The sequence below is a fragment of the Ambystoma mexicanum genome, chromosome 3p (assembly GCF_040938575.1).
Source record: "Ambystoma mexicanum isolate Mex_15411 chromosome 3p, UKY_AmexF1_1, whole genome shotgun sequence".
NCBI lineage: Eukaryota > Metazoa > Chordata > Amphibia > Caudata > Ambystomatidae > Ambystoma > Ambystoma mexicanum.
The window spans coordinates 830,518,040-830,538,912 of record NC_090925.1 but is presented as its reverse complement, the minus strand read 5'-3'; the positions used below and the strand labels follow the sequence as shown (position 1 = coordinate 830,538,912).

The window sequence follows — 20,873 nt, the reverse complement described above, 5'->3', positions numbered from 1 at the left end:
CATCACCCACACAAACAGGCAAGCCAGCCAACACCTTCTACACATTCCACTCTGCAAACTCACATGCACACAAAAACCAGCATTTGCTCACTGGCCACCCAGAGCATGGAACACCCTACCTCTTCACATACGCACTGCAGCCTCCATCACCACTTTTCGAAAGAGCCTCAAAACATACCTTTTTCCCCACATCTTACCCTGCCCCCCTCCACTGCTATTACCCGTCTATCCTTTCTTCCTATCCTTTCCTGAAAACATTAAGTAAATTATTTTTTCAACTCCCACCTTTTCAATATTTGAACCATGTAACGTGCTCTGAGACCCTCTGGTTAGGGCCAGCAGTAAACAAAAATTTGATTAAAAATATTAATTTTTTTAAGTTGACTCTATATCACCTGAGCGCGTGCAAATGCACTCTGGGAGTTGTAGTCTTGTTTCAATTGGATTAGCATACCAGAAAACAATGATTTTCAAAAGAAGCCCCGTGAGTGTTCAGATGACATGGAGTCGCTCATTTGATTGCCCTAAAACATCCCACAAACAGGAAAATGCGCCTAGTCACCCGCTAAAATACTATAAATGCATGCGCATTCCTCCCCAATCATATTACGCCTTCTTTTGTCCATTTTGTCCCCCACAACCACTTATTCATGCAAGAGGTCTCTTGCCCTTTTCTTTAAACCAGAAAAAAAGCAACCCTTTCAGTCCACCATAAACGCCCAGCGCTCCATTCTGGCATGCCAGTGCTATGCAGAAATGATCACACACTTAATGCATATGTAGTTTCAAAAAGAAATGCTGAGCAGAGTATGAAGCCATTGGCTGCATCATAGGAGGCTAAGAGGACAATGGGCATGGGCAGGGCATTTGTTTGTCGTCTGCCTGTGTAGTGATAAACAGACTTAAATGCGAATGTTCCCTGATTTACAGGGTGCCTCCTACGCCCATAGCCCCCAGCTGTACCCTGGACCTTCCCCTGGTTTGCCTCCATTAGAAACGGGCCTGCTCTTTTGACAGAAATGTATGGAAATTCCAGCACAGTAAAGATAACGCAACGGCTCCTCTAGTGACAGTTTGTTAAATATAATGTTATACTGTGTGCTAGCATAGAACTGAGTGGAAGCAAGTATTTAAAATTAAAAACCTTGATCATGTGTAGCCACGGCCTGCTTTTGTTACTTCATTGCGCCCGTCTATCACTGCACTGTAATTGTGTTTTTTGTTGTTATATTTGAAAGACTTGATGGCTGAACTTGTTTTCTTTTCTGTCTCATTCATACAGCTTACACCATTGGAGGCCTTAGGAAGTGATCCACACCAAACTGCCATTGGCACCAATTGAAGACGGCCTCAAGTCATCTTAATATGCAGCAACCCTACCAATCCTTTAAGTTGTGTTGGACTGAACAAGCTGCTGTTTAAACCTCCAGAAGAAACTACCTCAGTACATCCACATAAATGCCGTTACCTATATGCTGCAATTGCTCCAAGAGATGGAAGAAGCTGCCATGGGGACCAATGAAATTGACAATCTGGCAGAACGCCCATTGAGCTGTGACCAGTGCCCAAGTGTCTTCACTAGCCTGACCGACCTGGAGCAGCACCTGGAAACCCACAAGGAGGAGCGGCCTTTCAAGTGCAGGCAATGTGAAAAGAGCTACCGGCACGCGGGCAGCCTGGTCAACCACCGTAAGACTCATGAGGTCGGTCTCTTCACCTGCCTGGTCTGTCAGAAGGACCTCTCCAACCCCATGGCCTTAAAAAATCACTTGCGCACCCATTCAGAGGAAAAGCGTTTTCAATGCACAGACTGTGGCGAGGGCTTCCGATTGTCACGCCAGCTGTCCAACCATAGGCTTACTGTCCATAGTGAAATGAGCTGTAAGTACACCATGTCGAATGACGATGGCTTCGGGGATGACCACATGAGCCTGAACTCTTCCTTGCCTCTCTTGCGAGAGAACCATAATCTGCTCAGTAACCTGGAGAACTACATTGCTGAGTCAATGGTACCAGCAGATTTCTCTCACTTGGACCTGAAAGACTTCCCAGATCCCGATCTTTCTCATAATGTCAAGGAACTCCAAGTAGATGACCAGCCAATCCAAAGTGAGGAACGGCGCTACAAATGCAAACAATGTGACAAGGCCTACAAACATGCAGGCAGTCTGGCAAACCACCGTCAGAGTCACACTGTTGGTGTTTACCAGTGTGCCGTGTGCTTCAAGGAGTTTTCTAACCTGATGGCCCTGAAGAACCATTCCCGCATCCATACCGAGTACAAACCCTACAACTGCACCTTATGCGACCAATGCTTTAGGCTGCCCACTGAGCTTACAAGCCACCAAAAGCTCCACACTGGGGAGAGCCCTTTTGCTTGTACATACTGTGGTCAAGGATTTCTCACCAAAAGAGAATGTCAGCGGCATAAGAGACTACATGCTAATCTCCAAGTAGAAGCAAAGTCAGGCCACACAAGGACTTCAGAAGGTTCTGAAAATAGCACCTCTGAAGAGGAGGCTATTGAGACTCCAGCAAAGATCGACAGTTACAAACATCTCTTCCAAAAGGACCACAAAGAAAGCCCTCCAGAAGCACCTCTTTCGAATCACAATGGTGGTGTCAAAGACATCTCTGTTCTTGAGGGTAGCCCTTTCACTGTGCCCCAAATTGACCAACAGAACAACACGGCTCCCATCACAGATCCTTCCTCAGATAGTGGCCTGTCACCCCAAAATGAAAAAACGATGTCATGTGCGAACTGTGCAGAAGCCTTCACGGACAATGAGAGTCTGGCAAGCCATGTTTGCATGCAAATGGAAGAAAGCAGCACCCTCCAACAGAACAACCACCCCAATCCCAATTGCAACTTTCAGGAAGAGCCGCAATGCAGTGAGAACCCAGAGGAGCGCCCGTACAAGTGTGAGGAGTGTGGGAAAACCTACAGGCATGCCGGCAGCCTGATCAATCATAAGAAGACTCATCAGACAGGGGTTTATGACTGTTCGATCTGTTCCAAGCAGCTTTTCAACATGGCCGCACTGAAGAACCATCTTCGGGCCCACTTGAAAAACAAGGCAAACAGAGGGCTTGATATTAGTTTCTTTAATTCCACAAACTTTCTGCCAGATTCATTCCAGTGCACTGATGGTTACTACGTCTGCACGATCTGTGGTGACAGCTATACAAGTGAAAGCGACCTGCAGCTGCATCACACATTGCATGAGGCCATGAATATACCAGACACCAGCTCAACCTTTCCCTTTCTCACGAGGAAACCCCAGGATAGTCCTGTAGAAGACCTCCAGTCTCCACTGGATGAGAATGATCAAACGATCAACCAGCAAAGGGCTGTAGGGCTATTGGTTGCAGAGGAAATCAAGGAAATCAAGCGTGAGCGGGGTTTGAACAGAATGGCATGGGCTTCTCAAGTGGACGAGGCAAAAGTGGCAGAGAATCCGGACCCTGAAATAGAAGGTGGCAGCCTACCGAACACAGAATTATTCCTTAAGAAGGAGGAATCATGTCCTGGCAGAACTTCACCTGAACAAGCTCTTATTGGTTTCCAGAGTCAGTTCTTTAGTGAACAATACAACCACACTATTGGGGAGGGCAACCTGTCTGAATATGAAGGTCAAAGCGACCAAGACCCTTCTACTGCCAATGAAAGACGATACAAATGCAATTTGTGTGACCGAACTTATCGGCACAGAGGAAGCCTGGTGAACCACAAGCACACACACCAGACTGGGATCTACCAATGCTCCATATGTCCCAAGCAATACTCTAATGTTATGGCTCTAAGAAACCATGTGAGAGTTCACTTCAGGACTCCCATGGGAATATTTAAAAGTGGGCTTGACGAGGCCAGCAGTGGCCTTTTCGCAACACGGATGGAGAAGTTCTTCTCTTGCACAGTGTGCGGGGAGGACTTTCAAGAACAGGTTGAATGGCATGCTCATCAGCTCATGCATGGCAGCCAGAAAGAGCTGCAAGATTACCAAAATGCAATTGACCTCCAGGAGTTCAATGAAAATACTACCTGCAAAAGGAGTCCTATGGCTGTCACAAATGAAGACTGCCCTTACAATGAGCCCAACCATTTTGAGCAAGGCCCATGTGACCAGGAAGCAGATTGCTTTGAGAATAAGTTTGAGGATGAAGATGGCGGCTCGGAAGAAGGCAAAATGTCCCACATATGCAGCCACTGCGGTCATATTTTTGAGGACATTGAGAGTTTTCAAGCGCACATCCTTGTTCATGAGTGCGAAAAAATGCACGATGTGAAAAAGACTGAAAATGAGCAAACCACAGCCACAAAATCCGAAATTGACTCAGTGGCAGATGGTTGTGCCCAGGATACCTCTGATCAATTGGATTCTGTCGCAGGTGGTTGTAAACCCCACACTGAAAGTAGACTGTACGGGTGTGATCTCTGTGGAAAATCATACAGGCATTCAGGAAGTTTGATCAACCACAAGAGAATACATCAAATGGGTGACTATGCATGCTCTCTTTGCTCCAAGCAGTTCAATAACCTTGCTACCTTAAAAAATCATCTCCGTTCCCATCAGAGGTCCAAGCGAGAGCGGGGACTGGACAACTCTGACCATTTGTCCCTCTTCATGCCAGAACTCCACTATTCAGAGGCCACATTTAAGGACACCGTCTGTGAGAGGAACCTTTCAAATGAAGTTGAACTGGGTAGTCAAATGGATCACCATTCAGGTGTTGAAACGACAGGTCATGAAATAGTTCTAACAAGCCAAGTGAGTCAGCAAAGTAAAATGATTAAGGACTTGACAGAAGACATTCAGACACTGCACTCTCCTAATCCCAACCAGTTGTTGGAGGGTGACAGTAGCCCTGTTGATCAAAATGAGTCTGTAAATCCCAAAGCGATCCGTTTTTCAAATGATGCTACTTGCAAACAGATTTCCTCGAAGCATGAACTGGAATTTAAGAATAACTCTGATATGGTGCATACTGCTAATCATTGTGGGGTAGCAACTGATCGGGTCTTCCAGCAAAGTCCTGAGATAGAAGAAGATGAAAAATGCACTTCTCCTGGTGTCAGTCCTATGGAAACCAATCTAGGCACTGTATGTGAAGGCCAGGCAGAAGCATCTCCAGATGTTGGCAGCAGCGAAGAACGGCCTTACAAGTGTGATGAATGTGATAAAACTTACCGTCACGCGGGCAGCCTCATCAATCACAAGCACACTCACCAGACTGGCATATACCAATGTTCCTTTTGCCCTAAAGAGTATCCCAACTTAATGGGGTTGAGGAACCATTTCCGCACTCACACTAAACCCCCGTTCAATCGAATCAGAGGTAGCACTAGTGCTGACTTTTTTGGCCTACAAGGAGAGATTCATCAACCTCGGTCAGGGGAGGAACTGTATGATTGCAGCCTCTGCGGCATGGTGTTCGCTGATGAAGGAGCCTTCCACCAGCATCAGTTTGCACACAGCAAACCCAAGGCACTTCCAGGGCTGGAAATCGACATTGGGCTACCAACGGGTTTAGTTGGGGGCCAATCTGAGTGTGATGCTGATGGTTCCTTTGCAGAGCTGCACTTTTCAGATTTCTCCTTCCACATGCATGCAGCAGAGAAGGAGCTCCTGAGTAGGCTCAAGCATGAAATGAAGGACATGGACCAGGGAGATCCTCAGGATGATGCTTATTATAGTGAATCACATTTATCACACATCTGTGGCTTCTGTGGGAAAACATATGATGATCTTGAGAGCCTGAAGATCCACAGCTTGAGTCACAGTGAAGAACTTGCACCTCATGCAGAGGAAGTCTCTGATTGTCCCCGTGTAGACTTTGATAAATTAAACTTTGATGCAAGTCCGGTATCTGAGATGGAAGGTAATGTCAACAAGTCAGAGATGTTTGCCAAAACCAAATTTCCCATTGACTCCAACATCAATGAAGGGCCAGAAAGTCGTCCTTTCGCCTGCAACCAGTGTGAGAAAACATATCGACATGGGGGCAGTTTAGTCAACCATAAGAAGACCCATTTGATTGGTGATTATCAGTGTTCAGGATGTTCAAGGCAATACCCCAACCTTGCTGCATATCGAAACCACCTACGCCATCATCCCAAGTGTAAGGAGCAGGCAACCGCTAATGATGAGCTCAAAGCATCTCATGCATCTACCGACGGCAAGTATCCCGAAGGAAGTGGTGAGGCATCGGGGCACACTTCGGTTATTGAAAACTCTTGGAAGGAGTCTGATGTTCGCCACTCCCCTATCCTACATAGCAATGCCATGTCACAAGGAGACCATGTTCACCCTACCAAAATGGTTACTGATATAAGCAATAGCAAAGACGGTGTGATTGAAGTCACCAAATCTTTCCAGTATGCTGAGCATGGTGTTCAAGGTCTTCCTAGAGATGCTGCAGTTGATCACAAACTAACTTCAGATGCAGCTTCTGGGAATGTCGATGAATCCCAACAAATTGGCACCCCCAACACTGTGAATGCAAAGCACAAAATATGTGATTTGTGTGGCCAAACCTCTGATCCTGGTGTTGGGTTTGAAAATCATAAGGCTTGTTTTTGTAACGGGCAACTCAAAGAGTGTCAGGATGTTGCTAACTCAGATCTTAGTGCTGGCAATACCGAAAGCAATCCTACCTCAGGCAATTTGAACACTACTGATCACTTGAATGGCTGCCAAGAGTTGGAGCAGGGTAATTTCCAGCGACCTTTTAGTTGTGAGATTTGTGGGAGAAGCTACAGGCATGCTGGGAGCCTCATTAACCATAAGCAGACACACAAGACTGGACTTTTCCGCTGTTCCGTGTGCCAGAAAAGGTTCTTCAACATGATGGCCCTGAAAAACCACAACCGAATCCACTTTGAAATTAAGCGGTTCAAGTGTACAGAATGTGGGAAGGCATTCAGGCTCCAAAAGCAGCTCCTCGCTCATCAGAAGATGCACAGGGACAAAGCAGCTCTCGCCAAAAGGCCAAGCCGCCAAGGCAAACGAGTGGTAAAGATTCCTCTCCGACTTCTTGATGAGCTGACGCTAATGGATCAAGGAGGCTGTGCGGATAGTAAGACTTCAGGTGATGCTGCTGAAAAAAAGGTCAGCTTAAAACGGCGGCGCCCAAAAAAGACGCTCGATCCAGATGAACGTCCATTCCGATGTGAGCAGTGTGGGAGATCTTACCGACATGCTGGAAGCTTGCTGAACCACAAGAGAAGCCATACCACAGGCCATTATTGCTGCTCCATTTGTGACAAGACCTATCCCAACCTCATGGCCATGAAAAACCATCAGCGTGTCCACTTTGAGGTTAAACGACACGTTTGCCCAGAATGTGGCAAAGCTTTCAAGTGGCAGAGGCAGCTGAGCAGACACCAGCTCCTTCACACTCTAAAAAAGTACAAATGTGACTTCTGTGGTCAGACCTTCCAGGGGAAGGTATTATTCGAGAAGCATCAGCTGGAGCATGGGCACAGCCAAGGGGATGGCTTGCAAAGCTTTGGTGGTGAGAGGTCGAAGGAACACACAGGAGATGTTGAAAAGCCATTAAATATCCAAACAACAAGTAAAAGAACTGGGGTGGCTAGACGGCACATTAGAACTTTTAAGAGTGAAATTGGCAGTAATTGTAAAAACCTCATCCTGCAGGACTGTGAGCCCATCTGTCGGTCTTGCAGCTGTATATTTAGCACATTTGATGAATTAGAAGCGCATCACTGTGAAAAACGTACAAATCCGACCTCCATGACAGAAACACTCACTAGCCAGAGTACAGAGCTTGATCCTGAAGGGACAGTTGGCCAAACACATGAAGATGATGTTTTGGATAAAAAGGACACCCATGAACCCACTAAGCTAGCTCAAACTGAGGAACGTCCTTACAGATGCAGTGTTTGTGGGCGGACCTATCGCCATGCAGGTAGTCTTCTGAACCATAAGAACACCCACACCTCAGGACTGTACAAGTGCTTTGTGTGCTTGAAGCAATTTTTCAACCCTATGGCTATGAAGAACCATCTCCGTATCCACACTGCCACAAAACGGTTCCAGTGCCAGGTGTGTGGCAAAGCCTTCCGGGCATCTCGGGAGCTTATCACCCACAGCCGTGTCCACACAGGGGAAAGGCCGTTCACTTGTTCAGTCTGCCAACGTGGCTTCAGCAGCAAGCTGAGCCTCAGGCAGCACCAACATGTACACAACTCTTCCAGGACAAGAGCTCAGGATAGAAAGAACAATATGACCCACCATACAGAGGTTTGTCCCAATGGCCTTCTTGATGAGGGGACCAACCCACAGAGTTCTTCCACCAACAATGTGGCCGGCGACATCACCATGGAGGAGCGCCCATACAAATGCAACCAATGTGACCGGGCCTACCGCCATGCTGGAAGCCTGCTGAATCACAAGAAAACCCACACAACTGGGCTCTACCACTGCCCCACCTGCCACAAACAGTTCTTCAACTTGTTGGCCATGAAGAACCACCTGAGGATCCACCTTGATCAGAACCGTTACAAGTGTTTAGACTGTGGCAAAGCCTTTCGCGTGTCCAGCCGGCTAGCCAGCCACCGTCGGATTCACATGCAGGGAGGGCCTTTTCCCTGCCATCTCTGCCCCAAGAGGTTTTTTAGGAAGTCCACTTTCCAAAAGCACCAACTTCTCCACAAGAACCATGAAGGGACCTTTCCGCAGGACGGGATGGCTCCCAAGGTCCTGCTGGATGTGACCTGAGGGTGTTGGGAGGAGGTGCCATACTGGTCCAGCTTTTTGATGGAGAGTCATTTTTGTGGAAAAGGTTATTTTATCTGCACGGTTCTGCTCCCATCCATGTCGGGAGCCCAAAGGTGGCTCGCAAAAGCTGTCCAACAATAAAGGGATCAACATGGTGGGTGGGAGGTATAGTCATACATTTTTGACTCATGTTGCGGAAAACGAGGAATACAAATATTTTTTTTCTAAGACTCCGTGCCATGAACTTCCCAACATAAGGTAACGATAAAAAAAAAAGGTTTGTGATCAAAAGGTGCAAGCGAATAAAAAGCACTGTTAATGAATGAAGTGAGAAAAATATTTTTTTGGGTTTCTAGAAAAACTATGTTTTTTCATTCTTAGGAATTCCCATACCCTTAAAGGGCCTAATTTTTCGTTTTACCTTTTGTATGTTTTTTGCTGACAAATATCATAGGCATTTCCTCATTGTATGCCTGGTCACAAAACAAAGTACACTTCAGAAAACAGTGGCACGTTATGGTAGTTCTCGGTCTCCCTTTCTGAAGCAACTGGGCTTGGAGCTTGCGCTGTCGGTTGAGTAACGTTTGGGGGCTACAGATACGGAACCAACACTTAATTGAGAAAATGAGTATCTGTCTGACCGTCATGGTTTTATAGAATTTTTTGTAGCTTTTCTTTTTTAAGTATCAGATGATGCCAATGGTTTTGAACTGTATGTGCGAAATATGTTATGTTTGCACATGTACAATAGATAGGCTGTGGATGTCCAGTATGAATTAAAGAGGAAGCCAACCGTTGGGTCTGCAGTGCTTTTAGATGTATTGAAAGAACACAGCCACCACATTTTAGTTGTTGCATCTGTTTTTGTGTGTTCCTGCACACTGGGCTTACAAGAACATGGCACTGGATGTAGACCTCTTTTGTTGCACTGCGGTTCATACCTTCCCAGATTTGTACAGGTGTGTTTGCCCTTTCCCCTACTGCAGCAAGTTGTCTATCAATTAGTAGGAATAGATTATCCTAGATCACACTCACCAATATAAGAATTTATATAGCTGAATGGGTACATCTGTACTTTCCTTTATGTTTCTCTATGTAATGTCTTATTTATTAATCTCAAGGTACCTTCCCTCTTGTATAGTTAATGTCTTTGTTAGTGTGGGCATGATTTCTGAAAAAGCATCGATACATAATATGGAAAAGATAAAATACATCTATAGTAATGGAAGCAGAATAGTTTTTGTTATATCAATTCACATTTATATTACAAATATTTTGTGTAGTCCGATTTATAGATTTAAAGGTTGGTTGAGTATTCAGAATTCCTAGTGAAAATGGTTCCGAACTAGAGTAAATGCCGGAATATCAAAGTTATAGTGTTTGCAACTGAAACCGTTTTTTTATCAAATCTTGTCAGCATCCATTCCATTTGCTACCAGTAAGACCAACTTGGCTGAGGCTAATATTTTCAAACCTTGATTCTCCTGACAGTACAGAAGAGAGAGCAGGCCTCTTAACAGAGGCGAAGCCTTCCATTTCGTCATTGAACACATTGTTACAGTGACAGCACCTTGGAAAGGCAAAAGGCACACAAGCCTGGGAATGCCACTTTCTAAAAGCTTCCCTTCCGAGTGGGACTTTTGGTCAGGTTTTTACATAGGGTGTCACAGCCTAGGGATTAACAAACAGCTTGAGGCTCTAAAGAGAAGACTCAAACAAATTAATTTTACAACAGAAATGGGTGCTGGCCTCAGGGCAGGTGTGCTTGAGGAGCGTAGTCTGTCAGTCCATCCCTTTCTTTCCAGGGCTCCAGCTCCTGGGTAGCAAGCAAGTCACTCAGTCACTGAGTGTTCTACTGGGTCCACCTGCTGCCGTTGCTGTAGTCAGCATGCTAAGATCTCTGTCGCTACACTACCCTCACTCTACACCCACCCTAAACAATGCAGTAAAACGGTTGCTCGCTAAATGAATGGATACAGCTCCAGTGAGTTGGGCAGGTACTTTGGTCCTTCCTTCCTCCCTGCTGGACTTGCTCCCAGCCTTGCTATACTTTGGTCCCTTTCCTCCTGACCTTACTGGGCCCTGAGAGTTTAGGGTGTGTTTCCCAGAGTACTGCCATGAGATTTGACCACCACCATTGCTAGCAGCAGATGGACAACTGATCCCTCTGCAGGCCCCCCTCTCCACTCCCCTTCACACCTTTAAGGACAGACTCCTTCTCTGTTCGGTCTTCTTTCACCCTCTCTCTCTTAGATTCCCCACAGCAATAGGGCGCTCTTCAAATCCTATCCTGTCTTCTCTTTTCCCACCTGGGTGATTATGACTCTTTACCCCAATGCGCTTTCTTTCTTTCTTTCTTTCTTTTTCTTTACCTCTGTTCTGGTGTTTCTAATGCCTTTTCTACTTCTAATGCTTCGAGTGTTCGATGTGGTATAGATAGTGCGTTCACTACGGCACAACTCTGTAGCATTCTCACTTTTCTGTAGGAATTATATTGATCATTTGCAATAGCCGAAGTTGAATTGCATATTGATAGATTTCAGTGCCACAATGGTTCAGAAGATATCTCAGTGTGTTAAGCACTCATTGAAGAGATCTGTGTTCATATGCAAGATTGCAATACCAAATTCTAGCCTTCTCTAAGTCTGAAGTTGTTAAGCCTTCATGTATTTTTATTTCGAAGGGATTGTGTCCTCCGACGTATTCCTCATCTTAGATATCTCCTTCCAGCTCGTCTCCTCGTCACCATTCGCGCTCCAGATCTCGGAGTGGGTCTCATCACTCCTCGAGATCGAAGCACTCGAAGAGGAGACGTCGAAGATCCCCTTCTCCGTCTTCTTCCTCTGTTTCGCCAAAAGGAATCCCGTGCCCCACGAAACATAGTTCCCGGGCTGAATGGGAGGAATTCCGCAAAAATATGTTGAGCGTCTTTGAGAAAGCGGCCTCGACCCCCTCGAAGACTGCCGAGACCGATGCTGTGGTCGAAAGACCCGAAGGTCAAAAACGCAGCGAGTTGCAGTACCCGGCGAAGGAAACCTCTCGAGCGCGTCACGAACCCTCGAGCAGGACTATGACCTCCAAACCTTCCTCGCAGGTTCCGTCGACGCCGTCGACGAAAGTTCCGTCGAGGTCGATGTCTTCGACGCCGTTGTCGAAGGGACCTTCGACACACGAGTCTGTCGACTTGACGCCAGCTTCGACACCGGTGTCGACGCCAAGAAAAGTCACGGTTACGACACACCCAGTGTCTATCCCCAGGTCCTCGACGTAGATGGCTTCGAGATTGTCGAGTAGAATCCCAATTCTGTCGAGGTCTTCGAGGCCTCTGCCTTTGTTTTCGACGCCACGCTCGAAGCCTTCGACGTCGGCGTCGACGACATCGACGTTTTCAAGGCCGATTATGACAAGTTCGGCACCCTCTGCCTTGGAAATGGGGTTTACACCCTTTATGAGTTCAGAACAATTGAGAACTATGTCCTCAATATTGGAAGAGGGTGAATTGTCTGTACAGGAAGACACATTTGAGTTGCAGGGACCTGTAACCCCAATTAGAGAGGAATTTTCCTCTGAAGAACGCAGGTTAAAGGATCTTCATGATTAGTTACATGAGGCAAGTGGGTTAGACACCTCCCCTGAGGTGGAGTTTGCTAGGCCAGACCCGGGGGAGCATGCTGAAACCCCCTATAGAGCCTTAATGGCCAGGATCACAGAGTTTATGGGGTGGTCTGCACCTTCACAATCTTTCCAACAAGATGACCTCACGGATATTCTTGACAAAGGCCCACAGGAGGATCCTGTGGTGCCTTTTCATAAAGCTCTTCTGAGGAAGATCATGACAAACTGGGAAACCCCAGATGTCGTACCAGCAGTAAATAAAAAAACTGTCTACAAAGTACAGGGTATCCTCTACAGACCCAGAGTTTTTGTCTAAACACCCATCCCCAGAAAGTCTGGTGGTACAGGCAGCATCCTCTACCGATGTCAAGACGGCTTATCCTACCGTCCCACAGGACAGGGACGATAAAAAATATGATGCTATGGCAAAGAAAGTCTTTTCGGCATGTAGCATGGCGTTAAAATCTGTGAATGCTACTTGCACCCTTGCTAGATTCAGCCATACACTTTGGGAGTGTGCTTCTACAGCGGCTGACTGCATCCCGGAGGGAGAAGAAAGGGATGCGTTCCTGAATACTATACAGGACGGTAAAGACGCTATGTGCGAATCCCTCCAGACGGGCATTGATTCGGCTGACAGTATCAGCAGAGCAGTGGCGGCAAGTACAACAACCAGGAGATTCGCTTGGTTGAGAAAGTCTGGTTTTGCCCCAGATGTGCAAGCCAGGCTCTTGAACATGCCATTCGATGGCTCTTCTTTGTTCGGGAAAAAGGCGGATGACAGTTTAGAGAAACTGCAAACTTCAAAAGCAGCAGCAAAATCCTTAGGAGCTGCAATCCGTCAGACACCTTTTCGTCCCACAGGAACCTCTGCGAGGGGCAAGTCCTTTCGCTTCTACTCCGCATTCGGAAGAGGTAGAGGTCGACCGGCTCAAAGGGGACAAAGAAGAACTACCCGAGGTGGACGAGGTAGATATTCAAAAGCCGCAGCAACAGCAGGTGCCTCTTTACCATCGGCATCTGCATCAGCCGCCCCAAAACCACTCTGAGGACTTCCCTCACAGGACACCTGTAGGAGGCAGGTTGACTCAACATCTGGCGGTATGGCAGGCTATCACCTCAGATGCTTGGGCATTGGAAACAGTTGCCCAAGGTTACTGCCTACCTTTCCTACGTATACCTCAGAGTCATCCACCGGGGATCAGCTCTCAGAAAGCTCCAGATCCGCTCCTCTTGCAGGAAAGTTTAGACCTGCTAGAGAAAGGTGCCATAGAACCGGTACCTGTAGCGGAGAGGAACAAGGGCTGGTACTCCCCTTACTTTCTCATTACGAAGAAAGACGGAGGACTGAGACCCATCTTGGACTTGCGAGAATTGAACAAATTCCTCGGGAAAGACAAATTCAAGATGGTCACTCTTTCTCAGATCCTCCAGGCCCTTCAGTTCCAGGACTGGTTGGTATCTCTGGACCTTCAGGACGCTTATTTCCATGTGCCTATCCATCTCACACACAGGAAATACCTGAGGTTCGCAATTTACAACTCTCACTATCAATTTCGAGTGCTGCCATTTGGGCTGACCTCCGCCCCGAGGGTCTTCACCAAGTTAATGTCGGTAGTGGCGGCAAGTCTAAGGAGGGAAGGGATTCACGTCTACCCCTACCTGGATGATTGGTTGATCAGGGCTGTTTCTTCGGAACAAGCTCAGATCGAGCGAAATCACGCGTGCCACTCCCTTCACAGACTGGGCTTCTCCCTCAATTTAAAGAAGTCACAAAAGATACCATCGCAGAGACTCCAGTTCATAGGAGCGATCCTGGACACTTCCCTGGGAAAACATCGCCACCAGAGGTGAGGGCTCAAGATATTCTACAGATGGTTACCAAGTTCCAACATGCCCAACATCTCCCAGCCTTTGACTTTTTGAGGTTGCTAGGCCTCATGGCATCCTGCATTTTCCTAGTGCCAGAGGCTCGCCTGAGAATGAGATCCCTCCAGTGGGCACTGAGGACTCAGTGGTCACAATTCTCAGGGAGAATGACAGATCTTCTTCAGGTTCCCGACAGGGTGGCTCAAGACCTTCAGTGGTGGGCCTGTCAGGAGAACATTCTGAAAGGAGAACAGTTTTGGCAACCCTGGCCGGATATAACAGCAGTCACGGATGCCTCACTCACGGGGTGGGGAGCCCACGCCAACGACTTGACCATCAGCGGTCGTTGGTCTGCATCGGAGTCCAGACTACATATCAACCTGTTAGAGACTTGCGCTGAAGGCGTTCCTGCCAGCTGTACAAGGGAAAAACGTCCTGATAATGACGGACAACACGGTGGCCATGCATTACCTCAACAAAAGAGGAGGCGTAGGATCACTACCCCTGTGCAGAGAGGCGATGCAGCTCTGGTTTTGGGCAATCCAAGAAGGAATCTCTTTATCAGCAGTTCACCTAGCCGGATGGAAGAACTTGACAGCGGACGCTCTGAGCAGGCAGAGCACAGTCTCCCACGAGTGGGAGGTAGCTCAGGAAGTCCTTGAAGAGATCTTCGCCCTTTGGGGAACCCCTCAGGTAGATCTGTTCGCAACTAGCCTCAAAAAGAAATGCGATCTGTTCTGCTCAAGGGAATTTCCCCCGAGAGGAGCTCTGGGAGACATGTTCATAGTGGACTGGGAGTTTCCGCTTCTGTACGCGTTCCCACCGGTCCCTGTCATTCCTCAAATGATCAGGAGGTTGAGAAGATTCTGGAGAACCATGATCCTAATTGCCCCGGATTGGGCCAGGAGAACGTGGTACCCGGACCTTCTAGACTTGTCCATCTGCCCTCTAATTCGACTTCCACTCAGAGAGAACCTACTCTCACAGAAGGGAGGTCAGGTTCTCCATCCAGACATCAAAACCCTCAACCTTCACGCTTGGCTTCTGAAAGGCTGAGGTACAAGGATTGGGACCTCCATGATGATGTTATGGAGGTGTTGCTTTCGGCAAGGAGGCCAGGAACAAAGTCTTTATACCGCTGCCGTTGGAACAGATTTTGCAGCTGGTGTAGAGAACAGAATATCGACCCTTTTTCATGTGGTACACCAATGGTTTGTCCTTCCTACTATATTTGGCAAATTCAGGCCTTAAAGTTGGCACCATTAAGGGCTATCTCGCAGCGCTATCCATCTTTCAGCGCACTGCGGAAGAACCATCCTATTTGAAGTTACCCTTGATAATACAATTTCTTAAGGGGTTAACCAATGTTTATCCCCCAAGACCATTCCAAGTTCCCCTATGGGATTTAAACTTAGTCCTAACTTTCCTGATGGGCACACCTTTCGAACCACTCTATTCTTGTTCGTTAAGATTCCTTACCCTTAAAACTGTTTTATTAATAGCACTTACATCTGCTAGAAGGGTGAGCGAATTACAAGCTCTTTCTTGTAAACCCCCTCACACTATCTTTCACAAAGACAAAGTTGTCCTGCAAGTGAAGCCTAATTTCCTCCCAAAGGTGGTTTCTGAATTCCATATCACTCAGAAGATTACCCTACCATCTTTCTATCCTCCTCCTGACCCGCGGAAAGAGGAAGAGAGGTTACACAGGCTAGACCCTAGAAGGGCTTTAAGTTTTTACATCAGTAGACTAGCCAGGATAAGACAGGCAGACCATCTGTTTGTAGGTTACACAGGTCACAAGCTGGGGTTACCAATAACTAAGCAGACCATTTCCAGATGGATCATTCTAGCCATTCTGGAATGTTATAAATTGGCAGGAAAAGAGCCCCCTCAAAACCTTACGGCTCATTCGACCAGAGGTATTGCAGCTTCATCGGCCCTCAAAAGAGGTGTGCCGGTTAAAGGCATCTGTGCGGCCGCTACATGGTCGTCTGTCCATACCTTTACACGATTTTACAATTTGGATTCCTCCTCCAGTCAAGAGACTAGGTTTGGAAGGGCTGTACTGCATTCTATTCATCAATAGAAGACAGTATGAAGTCAGTACCCCCTCCTCCAATAATAGAATACTGCTATGGGAGCATATCTAAGATGAGGAATACGTCGGAGGACACAATCCCTTCGAAGAAGAAGTTACTTCTTACCTTGTAACGTTCTTTCGACAGGATGTTCCTCCGACGTATTCCTCATCGACCCTCTCATCCATCCCTGCAGTTCTACTTCCCTTGTTGTTGCAGCTTACGCTCCTTCAGGGTGATTAGTTTAGTCCAGAAAGCATTATTGTGGGCTACAAAACGGAACTGAGCAACGGGCGCTGCGCGCGGCCTTTATAGCCAGGATGACGTTGGCGTCGATACGGCGGCTGTCGAGGGACATCGACTCGAAGGACGTCGACGCGCAGCGCCCTCTAGAGAGAAAAAACTTTCCGAGGCCAGCAGAGCTGGAAGGAGATATCTAAGATGAGGAATACGTCGGAGGAACATCCCGTCGAAAGAACGTTACAAGGTAAGAAGTAACTTGTTCTTTGTTGTGAGGCACAGCAGAAGCCATTATCGGCAATGCAACTGCATCAGATAGCACCAGTATGGAGAAGGTCTAGAAATTGGTTTGTTCAGAGGGGAAGTTGATGAGCATAACGTGTTAGACCGAGAGGTGATTAGGTGTCCAAATGAAAGTCTGTGGAACTGAAACTTTCAAGCAAGCAGATGATAGAGCGATCCTGGACAAATCGTCTTATAACACTGACATTACTGTGCTGTCTATTGTAAAAAGTATTGCCTTCTCACGTGCTGGTGGCATTGTTTAGCTCTATACCTCATCTTTCTTTTTTTATACAGGCCGTATCAGTGGAAGTGGTTCTAGACAGAAGAGAGCGGACCATATATTGCAGGCCTCTGGCAAGCATATTTTAAGGTCTGCTCATTTGACACAAGAAACGGTTAGCGCTTTTTTTTTTGTTTGTTTTTTTTTACAATTCAAAGGATTTTCTGCACGTTTGTAAATACCAATTTTACAAGCCTGTATTTTGGGCATATTTAGAGTTTTAAAATACAAACGAGAAACCCAGATGAAATCTTTTAAGGTCACATCAATTAGAATTGTGGTACTTGTGTACGCCCTTGATGATGGAGACAATGGCCCTCATTACGAGGTTGGCGGTAACCCGGCGGTGCTACTGGTGGGTTGCCACCAACCACCTAAACACCGATTTTGCCACCTGATATCCCGATGCCACCAGGATAACACAAGGGGCAGCGGAACAATAAATCCCCATTCGCATGGAGTCACATAGGACTCCATGGGAATGGGGACCCTAAAGCACCGTAGCTAACAGTGCCAGTGCTTCAGTGAGAGACATGCCGGTAGGGACCCAATTTCCTGACAGGTCAGGCCTGCCGGGGGATCTGTGACCCATTCCGGCATTATCAGATTATGGCTGTACGGAAAGGATGCTGGTACGTTGCTACCGACAGCCTTGTTTCCGGACCGCCATATTAATTCTGTGGCCCAATGAAGCTAGAATCATTCCCATTTTGTATAACACGCTTCTTTAACATTTTGTTTTTAGAAATGGCTAGTTTGTGATTTGTGTACTTTCCAAGTCACTTCTATAAAATGGGATTATTTTATTTCATGGTAAGAGCTGGAAAAGAAAGTGGTAAAGTGCATAAATTTCAGATTCAGTGGAAATCCCAGCTTCACTTCTTAACCAATGTGTGATCCTGGGCATCTCATTTAATTTTGATAATACCTGAAATGTCAGAATTGGCAGGCTCCAAACCCATCAAAAGTGTCGCCCTTCAGAGTGATTTTGTTCTCAGAGTGGTCTTTCTAAAGCAAGGGGATTTTTCCTTAATACCGAACAATCTTTCTATTCTGTGCACTTTTTTTTTATAAGCTCTGGGCCTGATTCATGGAAGTGTTTTATAATGGCACAATCCCATAAGAAAACGTTCAATGAATAAGGTGGTGTGTCTTGCATGGATACTATGGTCGGTATACCTTCTTTGTGGCTGTTTTTGACACAAAGTGTCCTTTTGCCTATGCTAAAACACAAGTACCCTTGGCTAATGTTGGCATTGAAATCCTACATGTTGATCATTCTGATTACAGAAATAATGAAGCGGGTAAGGGGACTGAAAGGAAATACCCATGCTTATGTTGATGCAAGGCAGCATGTCAAACTTTGGGTTGTGATTGTGACTAGGGAAGAGGGTGAGGTCAGATATTCTGGATCCCTTAATTTGTTTGGTTCGATGGAGGGGGGGCCCAAAGGTGTCTGAGCCCCGAAAGTGCTTAAGATGGCACTGTCTGTACCCTTAACTACAACAACCCTTCTCTGAGTCTCTTCGTTTTGTGCCAACTCCTCTACCTTTTCTCTCCTCCTCCGCAGCTGCTCAACCTTTTTATCCTTTCTCCCACGCTGCAGGACTTTTCTGCCTCTAGTACACTGTACTGCCTTCTTTCTTCTCAGGTTTATATGTACTGTTCCTCTTCTGCATTTTCTAGCCGCCTCTCTCTTCTGAGTCCCTTCACCTCCATCACCGACTGTTACTTTCTGCCGAATGCTCGCCACACTGAACTGAAACAGCCAGGAGATTTTATCCACCCACGAGCTTGCTACCTGGGTGTGAAACTGGCAGATCTTCATCACTCAGGGACTGGCTATTGAAATTTAAAGAAAAGCATCTGTGGTTCACAGTGCCTTAATTAGCAGCACGTCTCTGCATAATTAACTCTTTAAGGGCATCTGTCGTTTTGCCCTCTGCTATGCCCCGGTAACTGCTGCAGTACTTCGGCTTGCCCGCAGCATGCTGCTGGTTGGTGCAACCCCTATCCAACTCCCTCTGATGTCCTTCCAGCCCAGGTAGTAACATATGGTTTATTGTGCATTTTACCATGGCATATTGTTAGCTAGCTGCATAAAGCCGGACTCCGTATGTGAAAGTCTTTTCCATGGGGTACGTTTGCCAAATTTTCATTCGCTGTTTCACAAGCCTACTTAACTGCCAAAGTTGAACAAACAGTGTAACGCACAGTTCGGTAAACTTTGGGTAGACCTTTCCAATTTACTGGGGGTTCCAGCAAAACAGGATTCTAAAATGTCTGGTTGATAAATTTTAAGGGGAAGTTCAAAGTGACAGGATTTGCAGCATAGATTAGAGATGGGCTATGGAACTATATTGAATCTCCCTATTTCTCCTGTGGGCCCTATATTACTTAGTGGGTATTGTCCGATCCCGTGGTCTCCCCAGCCTCATGTCCTTTGCTAAAACATGGGAAATAGCCACATACTGTGAGGGTCAGAAATGTGAGGCAGACAACTTTGTGAAGGTTTTTCAAAAGATGCCATTTTATTAACTGAAAAGGTTGAATAAATGCCTCACTATCGCTACCTGACAAAGATTTCCTTGCATAAAATAAACCAAAGGAAACGCTGTTAACAAAAGGCTTCTGTCCCTCACGCATACATACACAATAAATCAATAAGGATATATATGGCAATTTAACAACAACAAATATAACAGTATAATTTACACCATCATAGCTGCTATTGCTAATAACCTGGACTAACTCCCCTTCCCCACTTTCAAGCATGCTTTTCTTTAAATGTTACTAAAGGTTAAGGAAAAAGTCCACTTCAGTTCTCTTTGTAATCCAACTTGACAACGCAAAGTTCCAATGTGGATTCTAAAGGTAATTAAAATTTGTTAACAAATCTTTCCTTTCTCCACTTGTAGTCATGGTCTTGAGAAAGCTTCTTGTCATCAACAATGCATACTTCAACAAAAATCTTGAAACAGTTTCTTGACATCAATAGAGAATGTTTCAGCACTTCATTAGTTTCAAAACAAATGTCTTAGGATATTTTGGTACCACTTTAGTTTCAGTTCTACTTCAGTGACTCGCCAATACTTCATCATAAGCTTTACCCCACCACAGTACTTCATGTGTTTCTACCTGAATTTACTCTCATGCCAGGTTTACTACTACAACTCTCTGCACCGGTGTATTCCTGCCAGAACAAAACCAATGGTTACAAAAAAGCTGTTGATCTGGTACATACTCGTGCTAGCCAAGACAAACTACTGCAGTTCCCCTGCCCAAACAGAACCAATTGGTACATCGTAACAGGACCTGGTATACTCCGTTGCCAGGCAGAGCTACCAACGTTCAATACTTCTTTGTTATGGGTTAACTTTAAAGGTTTTAACAATGTCTTCTGCTTCACACAATTAGGTTTGAGAATGTCAGGGGAAACAAGAATCTCACTGGTGCTGTTTACTACACCTAAGTGTTTGCCACATGCAAGACAGGCAATGCTTCCTGCCTCCTGAACTTCTTTTATCAGAAGGGCAGCCCTCCTGCCAACCTTGCTCCACCTTTGTATTGTTAACCAAATGCAGATAATAACTCTTTCTCTTCTTCACACCTCTTTGGCTTTGGCAATGTGGGTTTATGACATTCTCTACACCTGGGCAATATTCTTCCCACGCACACTCAGTTATCTTCCTTTGATTTAGGCAACCCTAGTTGTTTATCAATTGCCTTAGTGTGCATCCCTTTTGGCTTTGGCAATAGTGG

General features: G+C 46.2%; 1 protein-coding gene across 1 annotated transcript in view; it reads left to right on the top strand.

Moving 5' to 3' along the window:
* ZNF646 (zinc finger protein 646) overlaps positions 1 to 9,539 on the top strand; it is a 238,856-nt gene extending 229,317 nt beyond the window's left edge. Inside the window, exon 3 of the mRNA XM_069651911.1 lies at positions 1,283 to 9,539. Coding sequence (XP_069508012.1) covers positions 1,473 to 8,741 — 7,269 coding nt within the window. The 5' untranslated portion in view covers positions 1,283 to 1,472 and the 3' untranslated portion in view covers positions 8,742 to 9,539. The remainder of the gene's footprint in view (positions 1 to 1,282) is intronic.
* The last annotated feature ends 11,334 nt before the right edge of the window (positions 9,540 to 20,873 follow it).